Raw genomic sequence first — 21351 nt, 5'->3', positions numbered from 1 at the left:
ACTGCCTCAGTAGTTGACACACACCATAAAGACAAGCGTAAGCTATGGTTTAGAAAGGCATGCCTTTCTAAAGAATTTGAAAGGCATGAGGAGAAGGAAACAAAAGCCTCTATGAGCCAATGTCCTCAAATACAGTACAGTGATCCCCACATCTGCATCCCTGGAAAAATGATACAGCAAAAGTGTCCAAAATAAAATGACTTAAGGCATCCTTAACTAAGAAAGATGTGCTCACCTCTGTAGGTCCAGGAAATGTGGCATCCTTTCTCTCTTCATGGGGCTCCAGGGATCTCAGCTCCAAGAGTAGAACCCAAGTCCTGCCTACAAGTCTTCACCATGAGTCATCATGCCCTGTGCACAGTGGGCGGGCTGGTGATCAGAAAACTAGGGATTGGGCTTCCCTGGTGGCGCAGTGGTTGAGAGTCTGCCTGCGGATGCAGGGGACACGGGTTCGTGCCCTGGTCCGGGAAGATCCCACATGCCGCGGAGCGGCTGGGCCCGTGTGAGCCATGGCCGCTGAGCCTGCGTGTCCAGAGCCTGTGCTCCACAACAGGAGAGGCCACAACAGTGAGAGGCCCGCGTACCACCAAAAAAAAAAAAAAAAAAGGAAAAAAGAAAACTAGGGATCTGATGGATCAGACGCCTGAGAAGAAATGCTACACTAAACACAGGACGTCATCAGGCTTGGACCAGCATAGAACAGCTATGATGAACATCAGGAGAAATGATGACAGTTCAGGTAACTTGGTCAACAACCACTGGCCAAAGCCAAGTAGCTGTTCAATGTGATAATTTGGTCGATAAGCGGATTTGATCAAAAATGAATGTGTGCAGTTATTGTTTTTCAACTATGAGTAAATTTGGTGTGCTGCTGCTCCTGTATTGCCCTGTCTCCCCATCCACCTAACTGCACAAGGTAAAATCAGAATGATTTTGCAAGTTAGGAAGACACATTTCCAACAACTGAGCATTCCTTGAAGCAATCTGATGGTTCTCCATTCCTTGGCACAAAAATGGAAATGCAGTCTGACAAGCTTAATATGTTTGAAAAACAAAGAAACACTGCCCAACACTCAAAAGCCATGCCTTAATTTTTAAGTAATGTATTACAAAAGCAATAGCATGCTCACAGGAGAAAATAAAACACAGACAAGCAAAAAATGGAACATAACAGACATCAAAAAGCAACATGGCTGGAAATAAGCAAAGTAACCAAAACATGATTAAACCACATGTTTGCCATGTAGATCCTTCCTTATGCATACATATTCATAGAGTATTATATTTTTACATGACAGTTTACATACCTAATACATTAAGTATCAGACATTTAAGTTGTTCCAATTTTGCAATATGATGAATAATAGTACAGAGAAGACATATGGGCTAAAAGTTACTAAATAGAATAATGCAAAGATGTAGAAAAATATGAAGTGGACAAAAGAAGCTTTGCAAAACATGACAGTTTAACAAACTGATGAATCAGAAAATATTAGTGATTGAGAAGTCTCACATTTAACCAAATTGTCATTTAAACCTGCTTATCTACTTGCTTTAAGTCCAAATATTTTTGATCAACACATGTGCTACAAAGAGTTTGATATGTATCAGTAGGACTCAGAGGCTTTTTACATAGATTCATTACATAAATGATTGTTAAAGATTAGACTAGATGAGAAGCCCAGTGTACTCGTCTACCATGGCTGCTGTAAAAAGTTTCCAGAAACTTGGTAGCTTAAAGCAACAGAATGTTATTCTCTCACAGCTCTGGAGGATGGAAATCTGTACTCCCCCAGAGGCTCTAGGGGAGAATCCATCCCTTGCCTTTTCTGCCTTCTGGCAGCATTCCTTGACTTGCGGCCACATCACTCCAATTTCACTGCCTCCTCTGAGAAACCTCAGTTCTGCTCTTAAGGACTTTCAACTGATTAGATCAGCCTCCCTTCAGACAAGCCAGGATAATCTCCCCAAGACCCTTAATTTAATCACAGCTGCAAATATTCTTTGTTCAAATATGATAACATTTATCAGTTTTAGTCATTGGAATCTGATATCCTGGTGGGGGGAACACTTTTCAACCTACTACACCTAGTATTCACAGAAATTCGTCTAAAACTGTCTTGAATCTGACCCACTATTTCTCATCAGAACTATATTAGTCCCCATGTTTCCATGTCTACTCTAAGGATGCAAAGTATAGGCCTCGTATTTGAATGCCTTTGTTATTGTCCCACGTGAAAATATCATAAGATCACCTCCCCAGACAAAATTAATTCCTCTTGCTCTATTTCTTGTTTATTGCTTGGTCTTCCTGTGTCTCCATCCACACAGCAAGACTTTGAGAGTCATCTTTTTTCATGTTACCCACATCCAATCGATCCCTGAGCTCTGCTGATGCTTTTTTAGTTCATTTCAGATCAGTCCCACTCTCCCTCTCTCAACTCTGAATATTCTTGCCTTAGCTGGAGGTGGAGGTGGCAGGGCTCAGCTGGCCTGCTGCTGGGCTCTGCCCTCCACATCTGCCCCCCTTTACCCATTCTCTTTTCTGCTGTCAAGTGACCTCTCTAAAACTTTCTAAATCTGAACACCTCGCTTCCCTACTTAGACCCTTTGAATGCCTCCGATTACTCTCAGATTTAAGTCCAAATAGCGCAGACATAGAAGGCCTTTCTTGATTTGGCCTCTCCCTACCCCTGCAACCTCATCTAGTATTTCTATCCCACTCCCTCCATCTATCCTAAGCAATTTGACGTAATTTCAGTTTTCCCAAAGTATCACGATTTCTTTCATTTCTGTATTTTGGAACATGTTACAGGTTTCTGCCTTAGGGGGCAAACAAGAAGACAACTCCTATTTATACTCCACAATTTGGCTAAGAGAACATCTTGTTTAAGAATGTATCCTTATACTTTTTAAATAGGTAAATTTTATACAGTAGTATGTGAATCATATCTCAATAAATGGTTATTAAACAAGAAGAATGCATCCTTTTCAATGATGTACCAAAACTCATTTAGCATCATATACATCTCCTACAACTTTGCAAGCCTCCCGCACCTCCCTCTATAACATTTATACGATATTTGCATCTATTGGCACATCTGACTCCTGAGGGCAGGACCCTGACAAATTCATCTTCATTTTCTCCTCAATTAATATAATGTCTGGCACAAAGCAGACAATAAATGCTTATTGAATGAATGACTAAAAGATTATAATCCTTAAACACAGTGATACACAGTTGAAACAAATTCTAATAAATCCAGCAAGTGTTAGAACTGAGTTTATCACCTGGATTGAAGTCAACTGGGTATCATTTGTCACTTAGAATGTAAATTACCCTAAGGACTAAATTACTCTTAGGACTGACCAATAGCAGCCTTTAAATTTCAAAGCACAGGCATGTACATGTAATTGTGCTTTAAAGCAATGTAATCATTTCCCAATGAAATACATCCTTTGTCCTCAATTTGAATTCTAAGAGTTAGTGTTCATATTTACCAATCTGCATGCAGGAATGAATCACCATCTGGCTACTATAAGCTGTGTTTAATTAGCTTTAAAGCATTTTTTCTAAGAGTGTCCGTCCTTCCAACTTAAGCACCACTAATTTTCTTGGCTGCCACATTATAGAACATATATTATAGAACATTTTTAGTGGGGCCAAAACATTCATTACAAATACTTAAAACCAGCATCCACACCCAACCCAAGAGTCTTCATATCTTTGCATCACCAAATATATAAACTTTCTTTTTTTTCCTGTTTTCAAAGCTTTTTCATAAATGGTAAAGATCAATCTTCATGAGATATATTACTAACAACCAAGTTTTCATTAATTGTCAAAATAACAGAATAACATAATGCTATATGTTCTTAGTTGGAAGAGAGTACAGCCCAGAAGAATTATATACAGATAACATGCGCAAACTTTAGACACAAAATCTACTGATTACTTTCCTAACAGAGTACATCTCCTGGCACAGCAAACCTGGCTTCCTCTCCACCATTCAGCAGGAAAGACAGAGGAGTCAGAGAAAAAGGAATAAGGGATCTTTTCTTGCCTTCTCTGAGCTGATGGGGTGGGGTGGGAGAGGGGATAAAGTCTCACTCAGTAACTCTCAGTTTTCTATCTGCTGGTTTAGGAGGAGAGATTGTATCTAAATAACCTCCACTATCTCACTGCCATAATTCCTTGTCTCAGCACCATGCTTGTCTTTTTTTAGAACTTTGTAATTTAGACTCATCACATAAACTTCCTGCTAGCAAAACTCTTCCCAGTTTGTAAAAGAGGATTGAATATTTTAATATTTTACAGTATTCCACAAAGAGCTTCTACAATCCTAGTCTGGAAGTCACTGAACAAGCATAGGGCATCTGAGAGGAGAACTTAAATAGTCAAAGAATTTTATTACAGGAGAAGGACGTCATCCTTTAGAACTGAATCAAGAAGGTACTCACAGGCTCACCCCGTGATCCATCCTGCCCTGGAGCACCTGGAGGTCCTGCTTCTCCCTTTTAATGATAAAAAGAAATAGAGAATTCCATTTGCACATATGCTCACTAAAATAATATGTGACATTACATACTAAAGCATGTTAAATATAGACAAAAACAAAAATTACTTCTGCATTATTTTTTTTCCTTTCCTTTCCTTTTAAAAAATTGATAGTTGATTTACAATGTTGTGTTAGTTTCAGGTGTACAGCAAAGTGATTCAGTTATACATATATATTCAGTTTTATGTATATTTTTTTCAGGTTCTTTCCATTATAGTTTATTACAAGATATTGAATATAGTTCCCTGTGCTATACAGTAGGTCCTTGTTGTCTGGATTATTGATATCAACTTTTCCTGACATCAGATAACTCATTCTGAAATTCATAAGGTGACTATATAAATATCAAATCTATACATGACAGCAGATAATTGAGTTGTTATAAAATAACTGGGGTACTTGTATACTTCTTATGAGAATAGGATTATTCTTCTCTTCAAAGTAAATGTGACTTATATCACATTTATATCAGTCTTTTTCATATCTATTTTTATTTTTACTTTAAAATTTTTCACCTGTCGGACATAATGTGACCTTGCCTCTCAAGAGTTGCATTTTAAAATCAAAAGAAAACTTTCATTAAGAATGCAGCTATTTATAGGTTATTACTTGAAATTATTTAGCACTTTAATCCAGTATCTATTTAAAATAAACATCTAAAACGTGTATTTTAAGTAGCTGTTCAAATTATAATAGTTTTCAGTTATATATCTTCAAATTACTCTGCTCGAATTATTTACGCACCTTATTTTACACCCACTTTCTGGAACGCTTTAAGTTTTTCCCAAATGAATCAATTGCTAGCATGTAAAAACGTATCTGACACTATGCCTACTAAAACAATAAGTATTAGCTGAATTTAATCCTAAAATGTATAATATCCACAGATCAATACAGCTATTAAAATGCCTGGACGAAAATAAAGAGCGGTTGGGGAGAGTCCCTTGAAATAGACACAGACACACACCACACACACACCCTCAAACATTTAGACTTCTTGAAATCTATCAGTCATCAAGAGCCTTGATACTGTGTGTCTGCTCAGCAAAGTATTACATCTTAACAAGCAAAGTTCTCTGCAAACAATTGTGCCACACTTGGCATTGTACCAGAGAGAACATTTCATCCTACATGAGAGCAAGAGAGAAAGTAAAACAAAAACGAAAATATTTTGCTTGTAACTAACTCAAATACCTGAGTCAAAATAAGTTTAAGGGGGAAAAGATCTCAGAATACATGTGCTGAAGCATATGCCAACACCATTTTCCATAGTTTCATATTCTAATGAACTCCCCAAATTGTACAAAATGAACCACAGAGGGAAGAACCAATAATACTTGGCTAACACAATCAGCCCTTAGGAAAAAAAATCCAGCCTTATCACATTATATAAACACTGCTTCCCCCACTTTTATGAATCCTTGCAATTCATTAGCACAGGGAAATACCAGCTAAAGCCAAATATTTCATCTGTTCCAATTTTATTTACAAACACTAGATGACAGTTGAGGATAGAAGGGGAAAAGGATAATGTTTTCCTGTAAATTAACCAAACTAGAGCGCAGGGAGGTCCTGCTTACCCAACGGTTCTACAGAAAATCTTATGAAAATATCAGAGAAACAGAGATGGATGTTAGATTCACAAAAGCCACAAGTTAAAAAGCCTAAACGATTAGAGAAAAGGGCTATGGCAGGTCCTAATGCCAGAGGGAAATTATACAATAACAATCCTGAACTCGACACTCACAGCAGTAGTCAGTGTAAGTAGCTTCCGGCAGGAAAAAACTCTTTGCAGGAAAGAGCTTTCTGCAGGGGGCACCCCTTTGTCTTGACACTAACCTTACACCAGGCACCCCTGTGCTCTACTCATCTCTGGCCCTAGCACACCTTTCAAATCTTTTGATCACATAATACTTTGCCTAACTTGTTGGTTCTTTCCGTAGATCAAAGAAGTAGAAATGAAGAATAAGTAATTACCAGATAACCAGAACTTTTCCCTAGCTTCCCATTCAGTAATCTTGCAAACCGTGTGAACGAGATAGGATCTAAAGAAAGATCACGAGGAGTTGACAAGTCTGCACTCAAGCTGGCATACAGTGGGGGATGGCAACCACTCTGACCCCCTAGCCCAATGATTAACTGAGATTACTTCCTGTTTCCTTTTAAAAGCTTTTATGGCTGAGCAGAATCTTCGGAGGTGGTTTTTGGGAGGACACTGAGTCCATCATCTCCCCAGATTGCTGGCATTCTGATTAAAGGCAACTTTCCTCTCTATCAACATTTTATGAGTATTGATTTTGTAACAGCGGGACCAATTTGATAACATCAGGTGGAATCATCCGTGTCAGTGGTTCTCAAGGATGGTCCCCAACCCAGCCAGATCAGCTTCGCCTCACTTGGGAACTTCAAAATGCAAACTTTCAGGCCTTGCTGCAGACCTACTGAGTCAGAAACTCTGCATGGCAGGGCCCAGAAATTTATGTGAACAGCTAATTCTGATGATTTGAGAACGATGGCAGAGTTGTAAGTCATTAGGTCGCTTAACTTCTCTCACCTCCAGGTACTGTCATATGTGACCGTCTTACTTAAGCAAATCTGTAGTTTAGATCATTGTTCAGTAGGTGTCTCTATGTAGGAACTGTTTTCCTGGCTTGCACATTCTTTAAAGGCAAGAAACACATCCCATATGAGGTATTTTTGTTTGTTTTTTGTTTAATCACCCAGAATACTTAGAATAGTGCTGAACACAATATACGAATATATGTAAGACTATATGTTCCCTGCTTTACAACCATTGGAGCACATCAAGGAAGGAGGAATGGATGATTTATTCTTAAATACTCGATTTTGAGAAGATAAAGGAAATGGGAAAAACATTTGCAGGTAGGGCTATCGCATATGCTGTTGGATTATGCAGTGTAATTACAACAAGATGATGGCCAGTAATCTTTACGTAGGAATGTTCTCTTCATTCTTTTGTTTTCTTTCTTCATTCTTTTAATAATGTTTCATTCGGATATGAAAGGATGATTTCTGCTTAGTCATTTTCCATACAATTATCCAGTGTGATACACAACTAGTATATGAAATTCAATACTATAACCAGAACTTAATCTGATCACTTGATTGCTTTTATGACCTGGAGATCCTGGTATAAACCAATATGTTTGGCTGGTGGAGAAAAAGGCATATAGCATGTCCTTACCTCTAATTTATCATTTTGCCATTCTATTATTAATTCCTTCTTGATATAAGATAATTGAGAAAGTGTCATGCTAACATTATTCCTCAATCCAGTCTCTGCAGCTAATGTCAAAGATGATTTATTCCACAAGAAACCAGTTATTTTTAAAAAGCAAATTTAACCCAAAACAGAGATGTGAAACTTGCATTGCTTGTGTATTTCCTTTCATGTGGTGGTCTTTTGTACTCACCCAGAAAAAAATAAAAGAATGGGGACTAATTTAGTTTGTGGCCATTGCAATCCTCAAAATCTGGTGGAAGGTGTGTGACCATTAAAATAAGAGCCTTTGTGAAAGTGCCTTGCACAGCTCTAGAAACAGAAGGAGAGATCCAGAAAAGTTAGCTAGTCTGCTGCCACCAAAGAATGGGAGTTTTAACGGTTCTTTACTCGTACGATTTGTTTCAGGATACACTCTTTTCAAATAATGTTATTTTTTAATTTGTACCACTATGGTTTGGCATTATAATTTAGGCAGAGTGAATTATTTTTTAACTGCTTGAAACAACACATATTGATTATTTCATAATTTCTGGGGCCAGAAGTCTGGGCATGGCTTTACTGAGTTCTCTGTGTAGGGTCCTTTTTTTTTTTTTTTGCTGTACACGGGCCTCTCACTGTTGTGGCCTCTCCCATTGCGGAGCACAGGCTCTGGACGTGCAGGCTCAGCGGCCATGGCTCACGGGCCCAGCCGCTCCGCGGCATGTGGGATCTTCCCGGACCGGGGCACGAATCCGTGTCCCCTGCATCAGCAGGCAGACTCTCAACCACTGCGCCACCAGGGAAGCCCCTGTGTAGGGTCTTATAAGGTGCTGATTGGGAGGTCTGCTGGGCTGTGTTCTTATCTAGAGGCTTGACTGCAGAAGTATCTTCGTCCACATTCACTCACTTTGTTGGCAGAATTTGTTTCATTGCCACCAATGGCTACTTACTTCATCAAGCCAGCAAGGAAATTCCCCAGAGCAAGCAGGCTCTAAGTGGAGCTTTTCATAATGTAACATCATTACAGGAGTGACATCTGTTGATTAGAAGCAAGTCATAGGTCCTGGGCACACTCAAAGGTAGGGGTTTATGAAAAGGCTGGAGCACCAGGAGGTGGTGGCCACTTTCAATTCTGCCTGGCACAATTATTGTCACATATCCCTGTAAGGGTTGCTATTTTGCTTTGCTTCCAGCAATGTATGAAAATGCCTGTTTACTCACAGCCTTGCCAAGCAGACTGTACTATCAAGCTTTTGAACTTTTGCCAACCTAATGGGTGGGTTATTATATCTTAGCATGGTTTCAATTTGTATTTGTCTTATTATGAGTGAAGTTGAACATCTTCATACATTTAAGAGCCATTTTACATCTTTTTGGTTTTGAGAATTATATATTCATGTCTTTTTCCCTCTCATCTATGTACTTATTTTTTTGAAATATAGTTGATTTACAATATTATATTAATTTCAAGTGTACAGCATAGTGATTCAATATTTTTATAGTTTATACTCTCTTTAAAGTTATACAAATTTTATAAAGTTATACAAAATAACAGCTATATTTCCTGTGCTGTACAATATATCCTTGTTGCTTGTCTACTTTACACAGAGTATTTTGCATCTATTAATCCCTTACCCATAACTTGCCCCTCCTCTCTTCCTTCTTCCCACTGGTAACCACTAGTTTGTTCTCTATGTCTGTGAGTCTGTTTCTGTTTTGTTATATATTCTTTTATTTTATTTTTTTAGATTCCACATAAAAGTGATAACATATAGTGTTTGTCTTCCTCTGCCTTATTTCCCTAAGCATGATACACTCTAGGTCCATCTACATTGTTGCAAATGGCAGAATTTCATTCTTTTTTATGACTGAGTAATATTCCATTGTGTATATACACCACATCTTCTTTATCCATTCATCTGTTGATGGACATTTGGGTTGCTTCTATATCTTAGCTATTGTAAATAGTGCTGCTATGAACACCAGGGTGCATATATCTTTTTGAATTAGTCTTTTAACTTATTCAGATATATACCCAGGAGTGGAACTACTGGGTCACATGGTAATTTTATTTTTAGTTTTTTGAGAAGCCTCCATACTGTTTTCCAAAGTGGCTGTATCAGTTTACATTCCCACCAACAGTGTACAAGTGTTCCTTTTTCTCCACATATTCTCCAACATTTGTTATTTGTGTTCTTTTTGATGATAGCCGTTCTGACAGATATGAGGTGATATCTCATTGTGATTTTGATCTGCATTAGTCTAACAGTGATGTGGAGCATTTTTCATGTGCCTGCTGTCCATCTGTATGTCTTCTTTGGAGAAATGTCTATTCAGATCTTCTGTCCATTTTTTAATTGGGTTTTTTTTTTTATATTGAGTTGTATGAGCTGTTTATATATTTGAGATATTTATCCCTTGTACATCATATCATTTGTAAATATTTTCTCTCACTCAATAGGTTGCCTTTTCACTTTGTTGAGGGTTTCCTGTGCTGTGCAATAGCTTTTAAGTTTAATTAGTTCCCATTTGTTTATTTTTACTTTTTTTTTTTGCCTTAGAAGACAGATCCAAAAAATATTGCTATGATTTATGTCAAAGAGAGTTCTGCCTACGCTCTCTTCTAGAAGTTTTGTGGTTTCAGGTCTTACACTTAGGTCTTTAATTCATTCTGAGTTAATTTTGTGTATGGTGTTAGAGAGTGGTCTAATTACATTCTTTTACATGTAGCTGTCTAGTTATCCCAGCACCATTTATTGAAGAGACTCTCTTTTCTCCATTGTAAATTCTTGATTCCTTTGACCATAGGAGTGTGGGTTTATTTATGGGCTCTCAGTTCTGTTCCATTTATCGGTATGTCTGTTTTTGTGGCAGTGCCATGCAGTTTTGATTACTGTAACTTTGTAGTGTAGTCTGAAGTCAGGGAGTGTGATACCTCCAGCTTTGTTCTTTTTTCTCAAGGTAATCTTGGCAATTCAAGGAACTTTGTGGTTCCATATAAATTTTAGGATTATTTGTTCTGCTTCTGTGAAAAATCTCATGGGTATTTTGATAGCGATTGCATTAAATTTGCAGATTGCTTTGGGTAGTATAGATATTTTAACAATATTCATACTTCCAATCCAAGAACATGGAATATCTTTCCATTTCTTTGTGTCATCTTCAATTTCTTTCATCAATGTTTTATAGCTTTTGGAGTATAATTCTTTCACCTCCTTGGATAAGTTTAGTCCTAGGCATTTTATTTTGTTTGGTATAACTTTAAATGGGATTTTTGCTTGGTTCCTCTTTCTGCTAGTTCATTATTAGTACACAGAAAAGCAACAGACTTTTTATGCATCAATCCTGAATCCTGCAACTTTACTGAATTTATTTATTAGTTCTAATAGCTTTTTGGTGGAGACTTGTGGGTTTTCTCTATATAGTATCATGTCATCTGGAAATAGTGACAGTTTTACTTCTTCCCTTCCAATTTAGATGCTTTTTATTTCTTTTCTTTTTTTTTTTTCTGATTGCTATGGCTAGGACTTCTAATACTATGTTGAATAGAAGTGGTGTGAGTGGGTATCCTTGTCTTGTTCCTGATTTTAGGAGGAAGGCTTTCAGCTTTTCACTGTTAGTATTATTTTGGCTGTGGGTTTGTCATAAATGTCCTTTATTATGTTGAGATATATTCCCTCTATATTCATGTTGATGAGAGGGTTTTTTACTATGAATGGATGTTGAATTTTGTCAAATGCTTTTTCTGCATCTATTGAGATGATCATATGATTTTTGTCTTTCCTTTTGTTAAGATGGTGTATCATATTGATTGATATGTATATGTTGAAGCTTCCTGTGACCCTGGAATACATCCAACTTGATCATAGTGTATGATCATTTTTATGTATTGTTGAATACAGTTTACTAATATTTTGTTGAGGATATATGCATCTACATTCATCAAAGATATTAGCCTGTAAATTTTTTTTTTTTTTTGTAGTGACTGTCTGATTTTAGCATCAGGGTAATGGTGGCCTCATAGAATGAATTTGGGAGTGTTACCTCCTCTTCAAATTTCTGGAATAGTTTGAGAAGGATAGGTATAAATTCTTCTGTATATGTTTGCTAAAATTCCCTAGGGAAGTCATCCAGTCCTAGGCTTTTGTCTACTGGAAGTTTCTTTTTTTTTATTACAGATTCAATTTTACTTCTAGTGATCAGTCTGTTCAAATCATCTACTTCTTCTGACTCAGTCTTGAGAGACTGTACGTTTTAGAAATTTATCCATTTCTTCTACGTTGTCCAATTTATTGGTGTATAATTGTTCATAGTATTGTCTTATGATTTTTCTCTCTCTGTGAGTTGTTATTTCACCTTTCCTTTCTTATTTTGTTTATTTGGATCCTCTCCTTGTTGGTGAGCCTGGCTAAAGATTTATCAGTTTTCTTTATCTTGTTTCCATTGATGTTTTCTGGGATTTTCTCTTTCTTTCTTTTTCTTTTTTTCATCTCTATTTTATTTGTTTCCTCTTGATCTTTTTTATTTCCTTCTTTTTGCTAACTTTGGGCTTTATTTGTCCTTCTTTTTCTTATCCTTCTAGGTGGTAGATTAGGTTGCTTATTTGAGATTTTTCTTGCTTATTGAGGAAGGCCTATATAGCTATGAATTTCCCTCTCAGCTGCTTTTGTTGCATCCCATATCTTTTGGAAAGTTTTGTTTCCATTTTCATTTGTCTCAAGGTAAATATTTTCTGATTTTCTCTTTGATTTATTCATTGATCCACTGGTTTTTTAGTAGAAAGTTTGGTCTCTCTGTGTTTGTGTTTTTCCCATTTTCTTTCTGTAATTGATTTTTCGTTTCATACTATTGTGGACAGAAAAATTGCTTGATGCAATTTCTATCCTCTTAAATTTGTTGAGATTTGTTTTGTGGCCTAGCATGTGATCTACCCTAGAGAAGATCCCATGTGCACTTGAAAACAGTGTGTATTCTGATGTTTTTAGATGGAATGTTCTATAGATATCTATTACGTATAGTGGTTTATGGTGTCTTTTAAGACCAGTGTTGTTTTATTGATTTTCTGTCTGAATGATCTTACATTGATGCAATTGGTGAGTTAAAGTCCCCTAATATTGTTGTATTATTGTCACTTTCTCCCTTTATCTCTCTTAATATTTCCATCTAAGAAGGATATAAAGATTCAGAAAGTGATAGTGGTAGAAGACATTCAAAGAAGTCTTGACATGTCTATAATTGGAGTCCTTAGATGTAAACAAAAACAATGTAATAGAATGTCTATTTAAAACTATAATCCAAGAGAACAGTCCAGAATTAATAGTCCTGAATCTACTTATTGACAGGATTTGGGATAACTGAAATTCTTAATTCTGAGACACAACTTATACTATTAAACTTTAAACATAAAGTATTTTTTTTAACACTGTGGGCTTTCATACAAAAAGACATAGCCACTTACAAGGGAAAGACAATTACGTTGGTCTCAGAAACATACAGGACAGCAATGAAGCAACATTTCAAAGAAATTCAGAGAAAAGCAGTGAAAAGCAGCAGATAAGGGTTTAAAGGGATAATGGCAATGGCAAAATAGTGACAGTCAGGCTGTTTTTAAAGTAACAAGAATATAGAAAAACATGTTAAAATATAAGAATTCAGAGAATACTGTATTCACAAGCCCTTCCTAAGGAATATACCAGAGGAGAAGTTTCATCCAGCCCAAATGATGACTATGGGATATTGGTGAAGGTGCTGCTGATGAACACTGAATATATTAATTGCAAATTTGAAACAAAGGTGAGGAAAGAGTGGAAAAATAGTTTATAAATATTATATGATCTGACAAAGTAAAAGTATGATTAAATAATTAAGAAGAAAATAGAGTAAATTGATTAATTGCCACATAGATGATAGGGTATCATTTAAAGTTAACAAAACAAATAATATATGCCTAAGTAAGGCAAAGGGGGCATAAAGGAACTCTAAAATGTATTCTTTATAGACTACTAAAGGTATTAGTATAAAGACCATTAGTAGTTAACACTGCTATATAGTATACTTGAAAGTTGTTGAGAGTAGATCGAGAGTTCTCATCACAAGAAAAAAATTTTTTTTCTATATTTTTGTATCTATATGAGTTGATGCATGTTCACCAAACATTGTGGTAAACATCTCACAATATGAAACTTAGTGCTGTGTCAATTATCTCAATAAAACTGCAAGAAAAAAAAGACCACTGAGAAAAATATACAAATTTTCCTAAATCCCAAAGAAAATAAAAGGAAAAAATAATAGATCACATTAAGAAGTATAGTAAATACAGCATAATGCACAGAGTGAGTATAATAAAATTATAACATAATCATTATGCAGACATAAGACCAATCCTATCAGTCAATAATAAAAATATTTCCGATTGCTTTAGAAAGGAAAGACCAATTCTATGCTTGATAGAAGAGAAACAACTACAACAAAGTGATTCAAAAAGCTTAAAGCTACACGACAGCAGGATGGGCATTGTTTCTGCAAACAATCCAAATAATCAGAAAGGAGGAATGTAATCCTGGTAAAGACAAGGCAGAATTCAAGCTAAAAATTATTAAAGGAGACAAAAATGACATTTTATAATGCTAAAGCCACAATTCAAAATGAAGTTATAACAGTTGCAAATAACTATGCAACAAACAATATAAAATCCATCATGAAACAGAAGATGGAAGGAGAAGTAGATGGAAATGCATTAAGAGGGACACTAACAAATCACACTCTGTCCAAAGCACATCAAACAAACCAGAAATTAAGTATACAGATGATCTCAAAAAGATAGTCAGTGAAATAGGTCTAATGAATGGGTACTGAGTTTCACATCTCAAAATAGAGATTCACCTTCTCATATGCACAGGGAACACTCCTGAAAACTGATAGTTTTAAGTTATAGTTCAAAGACTAAAATTATCGTTATAATAGTTATAGTTATAGTAGTTATAATAGTTATAATAGTTCAAAGACTAAAATTCAATAAATCCCATAAAGAAGAAATTATACAAATAATATTTTCTGATGCAGTGTAAGAAGACCAGAAATTGATAACAGAATCAAAATTAAATGCCTCTCAACCTAAAAAAAACTTTTTTTTAACTTTTAAATAACTCTTGGAAAAACAAATATAAAACCAAAATTGCAAAAATTCTAAAAAATAATATTAATGGAAACATTACACATTAAAATCAAGGGGGTATAACTGGAGTAATGATCAGAAAAAAAATTATAATTTAAATACTAAGAGCAAAAAATAGTGAAAGAATGATAATAAATAAATTTAATTCCCAATTATGAAATATAGAAAAAATATAAGAAAAAAAGATAGAAAGAATATAGATTAACAAGTTTAAAAAACTGGAAATATCAATGAAGTTACTAATTAAATTACAATGTTTGATCTTTAAATAAAAACCAACATAGTAGAGAAACCAAAAGCTTACATAATCACACAAAAAAGAGTAGAAAGGGAAAGTATAAATATTCAAAGAAACAACAGAATAATCATTGAAACAGAAAACTTTTTAAAAATCATGAGAGGAATTTGCATAATTTGATAGAAATCACTTGAAAAATCCGGATGGAATGGCTAATTTTCTAAGAATATGAAGTTTATTATCATTGCTTAAGCCAAGAAATTTTCATGTAAGAGATAAGAGGAAGTTATCAAGGAATAAACTCAACAAAAAAGCACCAGGCCCAGATGAAGGAAAAACCCTGTAGTGTTTGATTTCAACTGTAACTACCAATAATAAGTCATTATTACAAAATATATAATATCAGGAATGAAAGATAGGACATTACAAATCCTACATCAAAAGGACAAGAATAATGCAACATTATAAACAAAATATGGCAACAAATTTGAAAATTGAATGAAATGGACTATATCCTCGAAAGGTACAAATTACCAAAACTTAATTGAGAAGAAAGAAAAACTCTAAATAGACCAATATTTAGCAATGGAATTGAATTAGTAATTAAAATCTTCCTCACACCCACAAAGCCCAGGTCCAAATGGCTTCACTAATGAATTGTACCGTATAAGGAAGAAATGATACCAATTCTATAAAAACTCTTTCAGAAAATAGAAGACAGTATTATTTTGATATCAAAGCCATACAAAAATATCACAAGAAAACTAATGACCATATATCTCATGAACATAGACACAAAAGTCTTTTAAAAAAATATTTACAAATTGAATCCAACAATATGTAAGATTAATAATATAAGATGAACAATTGGGGTTTATCCCAATAATGCAAGTTTGACATAACATACAAAAATCAATGTTATACATCATATTAAGGAAATAAGGGAGGAAAACTATATAATCAACTCAATAAATGTAAACAAGGTTTTTGATGAATTTCAACACCTAGTCATAATTAAAAAGAAAAAAAAAATGCTCGAGAGAGTAGTAATAAAAAGGAATTTCCTCAACTTGATGTAGGGTTTCTATGTAAAACCAGCAAGTAACACTGCTGAAAGACTGAACGTTCTCCACCTTGTCAGAAACCAAGGCAAGAAAGTACATTCTCACCACTTCTACTCAATATTGTATTGGAGGGCTGGGTCCGTGCAATAAAACTATTAAAATAAAGTCATATCAATATAAATTGGTATAGTAGAAGAAAACTGTCTTGATTTGCAGACAGTATGATCATCTATGCAGAAAAGCCTAAGGAATTTACAAAGAAAGTTGCAGGAACTGATAAACAGATTTAGTAATATTGCAGGATATATGATCAATATGCCAAAACAAATTGTATTTTCATATGCTAGCAACAAACAAAAATAAATTAAAAATAAGCTATTCGTAAGAGTATAAAAAATAAAATACTCAGGTATTAAGTTAACAAAAGACATACAAGACATGTACACTGAAAACCACATAACATTGCTGAGGTAAATTAAAGAAAACCAACATAAGTGGAATGATATGCTGTGTTGATACTTCCCCATCTTGAATAGGGGTTGGATTTGTAGACTCGATTCCAAATGGAATGTGGAAAGGAAAAAGCAGTAACTTCACAGTGGAGAAACCTGACAAATATATTTGGCCCTTGAACAACATAGGTTTGAACTACAGGGGTCCACTTATATGCGTTTTTTTTTCAACAATAAATAGTATAGTACCGCGTGATCCCTGGTTGGTTGAATCCACGGATTCGGATCCATGGATACAGAGGAACCACATATACAGAGGGCCAACTTTAAATTATACTAGGATTTTCAACTGTGGGGAGGGTCAGTGGCCCTGACCCCCACGTTGTTCATGGGTAAACTGAACATGGATAATACCATAACCAAGGGACCAAGGTTAACATACCAATGATCAGATATGTGGATAGTATTTACTCTCTAATATGATGAGAAGGGCACTGACCTTTGTGTTATCCTTCTCTGCCACTCCCAAAATAATTCCAGTCTAATCAGACAAACCCAAATTGAGTGACATTCTACAGAAAACGTAACACTCTGCAAAACTATCAAAGTCATAAAAAGTAAGAAAAGACTGATCATCACAGATTAGAGGAGACTAAGGAGGCACGACAAAAAAAAATGCGATGTGGTGTATCCTGGATTGGATCCTGGAACTGCAAAAGGGCATTAGAGGCAAAACTGATGAAATCCAAATAAAGTATTGAGTTCCATTTACAGCAATTTGACAATATTGATTTCTTACTTTTGACAAATGCATCATAGTAATATAAGATGTTAACATCAGGAGAAACTGGGTAAGGTGTATAAGGAAACGTCTCTGTACTATTTATCTACAACTTTTCAGTAAATCTAAAAGTATTCCACACTAAAAAGTTTCTTTAACAAGTTTCAGAAGGCGTTTTTGGTAAGAAAATTTCAAGCTGATACTAAAGCTTATATGAAATTTATATCGACCTAGACTATTACAATTTTAAAAAGTAAAACAAATTTAGATGCTTATACTAACTGATTCCCAGACTTAATTTAAAGTTATGATAATCAAGACAGTGTGTTGTTGACAAAACGATAGAGGTATAGTTGAGTAGAACAAAATCAAGAGTCCAAAAATAGGTTCACACGTATATTGATTAATTGATACTTGGCAAAAATGCTCACGTAATTCAATGGGAAATGATAGTCTCTTCAATAATTTGTGCTGGAAAAAACAGGTCTCCAAAAGGGGAAAAAAAAGAACCTTAACTTTTACCTCACACCATACATAGAAATTAAAATCATCAAAATGGATCATAGAGCTAAATTCGTAAGCTAAGATGACACAGTTTTAGAAAATATGATGTTCTATATGTGCGTTTAGAAAATTTGAAAATATTTTCTTTTAGAAGAAAAGATACGAGAAAATCTCTGCCCCTAAGTTAGGTAAAGATTAAATAGAACACAAAAGGCATGAACCGAAAAATATTTTAAGAAGTTAGACTTCATCCAGAGTAAAAACTTCTTCCCATCAAAAGATACCATTAAGAAAGAAAGGCAATCCAAAGGTCGGGAGATCATATTCACAAATACATATCTGATAAAGGACCAATATCCAGAATATACAAAGAACTCTTACAATTCATCAATAAGAAGACAGACCACCCAAAGTTTTTTAAAATGGTCGAGTGTTTTGAATAGATACTTCACAAAAGAAGATATACAAATGGCCAACAAGCCCATAAAAAGATGTCAACACTGTCAGTCATCAGAAAAATGCAAACTGAAACCACATGAGATGCCATTATGTACCAACTAAAATAGCTAAAATACAAAATATTAAGTGTTGGCAGGTTGTGGTAAAACCGGAATTCTCTTGAATTGCTGATGGCAATAGAGAAGAATGAAACCACTTTGGAAAATAGATAGGAAATTTCTTAGGAAGTTAAATATGCATACACTCACCATACAATCCAGCAATTCTACTAGGTATCAACCCAAGAGAAATGAAAACTTGTTCAACTCAGATGTGCATAAGAATATTCATATCAACATTATTCATAAATGCCAAATATAGGAATTCAAATGTTCATCAGCTGATAGATGAAGAAACCAACTGTCATATATCCATACGACTAAATACAGTATGATTATATTTAATTGACATTGTGAGAATGGTAAAACTATAGTGACAGAAAGCAGAGTCCCCAAAATTGCATGAGACAATTCCTTTGAATGAATGAATCAATTAATCAATCCCCATCCCTCCCTGTCCCTCGCCCTTTCCCTCACCAACACCCCCTTACCCCTCTATATATAAAATATATATATATATATACACACATGAAAATATAAATATTTATTTTGATATATATGGTATATAAATATACATTTATATATTGACAAATACATTATAAATAATGTAAATACACACACACACATACACACATCCTATTAGTTTTGTTTCTCTGGAGCAACCCTGACGAATACACAACCAAATGCAGTGCACAAATCTTGATTGTATCAGGTGAAAAAATAGCTATTTAGAACAATTTTTAAACAATTAGAAAAATTTGAATATGGGCTTATATTAGAAAATAGTGTTGTATTGATTTTAAATCTCTTGGGCATCATGATGGAATTAAAGTATTCTTAGGAGATATAAGCTAAAGTTTTTAGGAGAGAAATGCACAGTGTCTCATTTACTTTCCAGTGGCTCAACAAAAAAAAAATTATAGAAATAAATGTTCATATATTTATAAGGTTCAATTTTCTGTAGGACTGAAAAATTCCAAAACAAAAATCTGGGTGGGAGGAAGAAAATAGATTTTAATACGGTCAGAGAAAATTAGGTATGATTCATTATCCAAAGATTCCAAAAAGGAAATATAAACTGTGGACTATCCAGACAAGAATAGTATTCAGTACTAAGAAGAAATGAGCTATCAAGTCATGAAAAGACATGGAGAAGGCATCCCTGGTGGCACAGTGGTTAAGAATCCGCCTGCCAACACAGGGGACACGGGTTCAAGCCCTGATCCGGGAAGATCCCACATGCAGTGGAGCAACTAAGCCCGTGTGCCACAACTGCTGAGCCTGCGCTCTAGAGCCCGCGAGCCACAACTACTGAGCCCATGTGCCACAACTACTGAAGCCTGCACACCTAGAGCCCATGCTCCACAACAAGAGAAGCTACCGCATTGAGAAGCCAGTGCACCGCAACGAAGAGTAGCCCCCACTCGACGCAACTAGAGAGAGCCCACACACAGCAACAAAGACCCAACGCAGCCAAAAATAAATAAATAAATAAATTTATTTTTTTTAATATAATAATAATAAGAGAGAGGAAGGAAATTTTTGGAGGTGACAGATATGTTTATGGCATTGATTGCAGTAATGGCTCACTGCATATACTTACATACAAACTCACCAAATTGCCTACATTAAATATGTACAGGTTTTTGTATGTCAATCATACCTCAATAAAGTGTTTTTTTAAAAAAGCTCAAAAAGGCACCTTAAGTCTATGTTCAAATCAAAAAATAGGCAGTAAACGAATTCCTTATTGAACACTTATTCCTTTATCTTACTCTGTCTCTACCATACCATTCTAAGTAGGTAACATTTACTCCATTTTTGAAATGGAGAAAACTGAAGGTCAAAGAATTTGACATACGACATACAGCTAGTTAGAAAAAGTCATTGAGAGGTGGAATTCCAACTCGCTTCTATTCTCTAAACTCTACCACCCCAAAAAATGTATAATCTCATTTCTTGGGGTACAGGGCCTTTTAACAACAGAAGACAAAGAAAAATTAAATTAGACGAATCCCTAATCTTCAGGTAAGGAGAAGAATCTGTGTTCTCTAACATAGAGAAACTATATTATAAGCTCCATGAGAGTTTTGTTTTCTTCTATATGTCCAGCACCTAATAAATATCAATAAATATCTGTTTAATCAACAAACAAATGGGAAATAAAATACAAGACCAGTGAAACATAATTAACAACAACACATGACTAAGCTCTTGAAAATGGGCCCCCATATTTTACATTCAGGAAGTACTATCTATAATCTTTAAGGAATCATTGATATTTGGAGAACTTTCATAACCTTTAAGTGAAAAAATGGACAATGTTTCCAAAGGAAGGGAAAACATCTATAGACCAAGAAAATTTGGACTGAATTTCTGAGCAAGTTTGGCCTTCAAAGTGCTGACCATTAGGAAAAATGATGACATCTCTAAATCCAATGCTTGATCAAGTGGTCTCGGTGGTTGATGGATTTACACAAATTCTCTCCTTAGGGATCAAAAAAAACAAAAACAAAACAACGTACAATAGGACAATGATGTGGATTGTTGGCTCATTCTAGATACACTGACTTGAATACATATACCTACCTGATGTCTTTTTATTTAATAAGCCACACTATAGAAAGCCTGTTTCTATCTGATAATTGACCCAAAAAAGTTTCTTTATGTAAGAATAAGATGATGTTAACCCACCATTGTAAGGGCATGTGCCTTTGAGTTTTTTCAGGACTGGTGAGTAATTGGCACTTTTGCTGTTCTTCTTGCTCTAATTCTCCCATATTCACACCACACAAGTTG

General features: G+C 35.1%; 1 protein-coding gene across 2 annotated transcripts in view; it reads right to left on the bottom strand.

The window, feature by feature from the left end:
• The window catches only part of COL21A1 (collagen type XXI alpha 1 chain), a 186439-nt gene that overhangs the window by 43903 nt on the left and 121185 nt on the right, over positions 1 to 21351 (bottom strand). For both annotated transcript variants that reach the window (XM_049716247.1, XM_049716246.1), the window contains one exon: positions 4462 to 4515. In XM_049716247.1, the coding sequence (XP_049572204.1) occupies positions 4462 to 4515 (54 nt within the window). The remainder of the gene's footprint in view (positions 1 to 4461; positions 4516 to 21351) is intronic.

This window comes from Orcinus orca, chromosome 10, assembly GCF_937001465.1.
Source record: "Orcinus orca chromosome 10, mOrcOrc1.1, whole genome shotgun sequence".
NCBI lineage: Eukaryota > Metazoa > Chordata > Mammalia > Artiodactyla > Delphinidae > Orcinus > Orcinus orca.
This window is presented reverse-complemented; position numbering and strand designations above follow the sequence as displayed.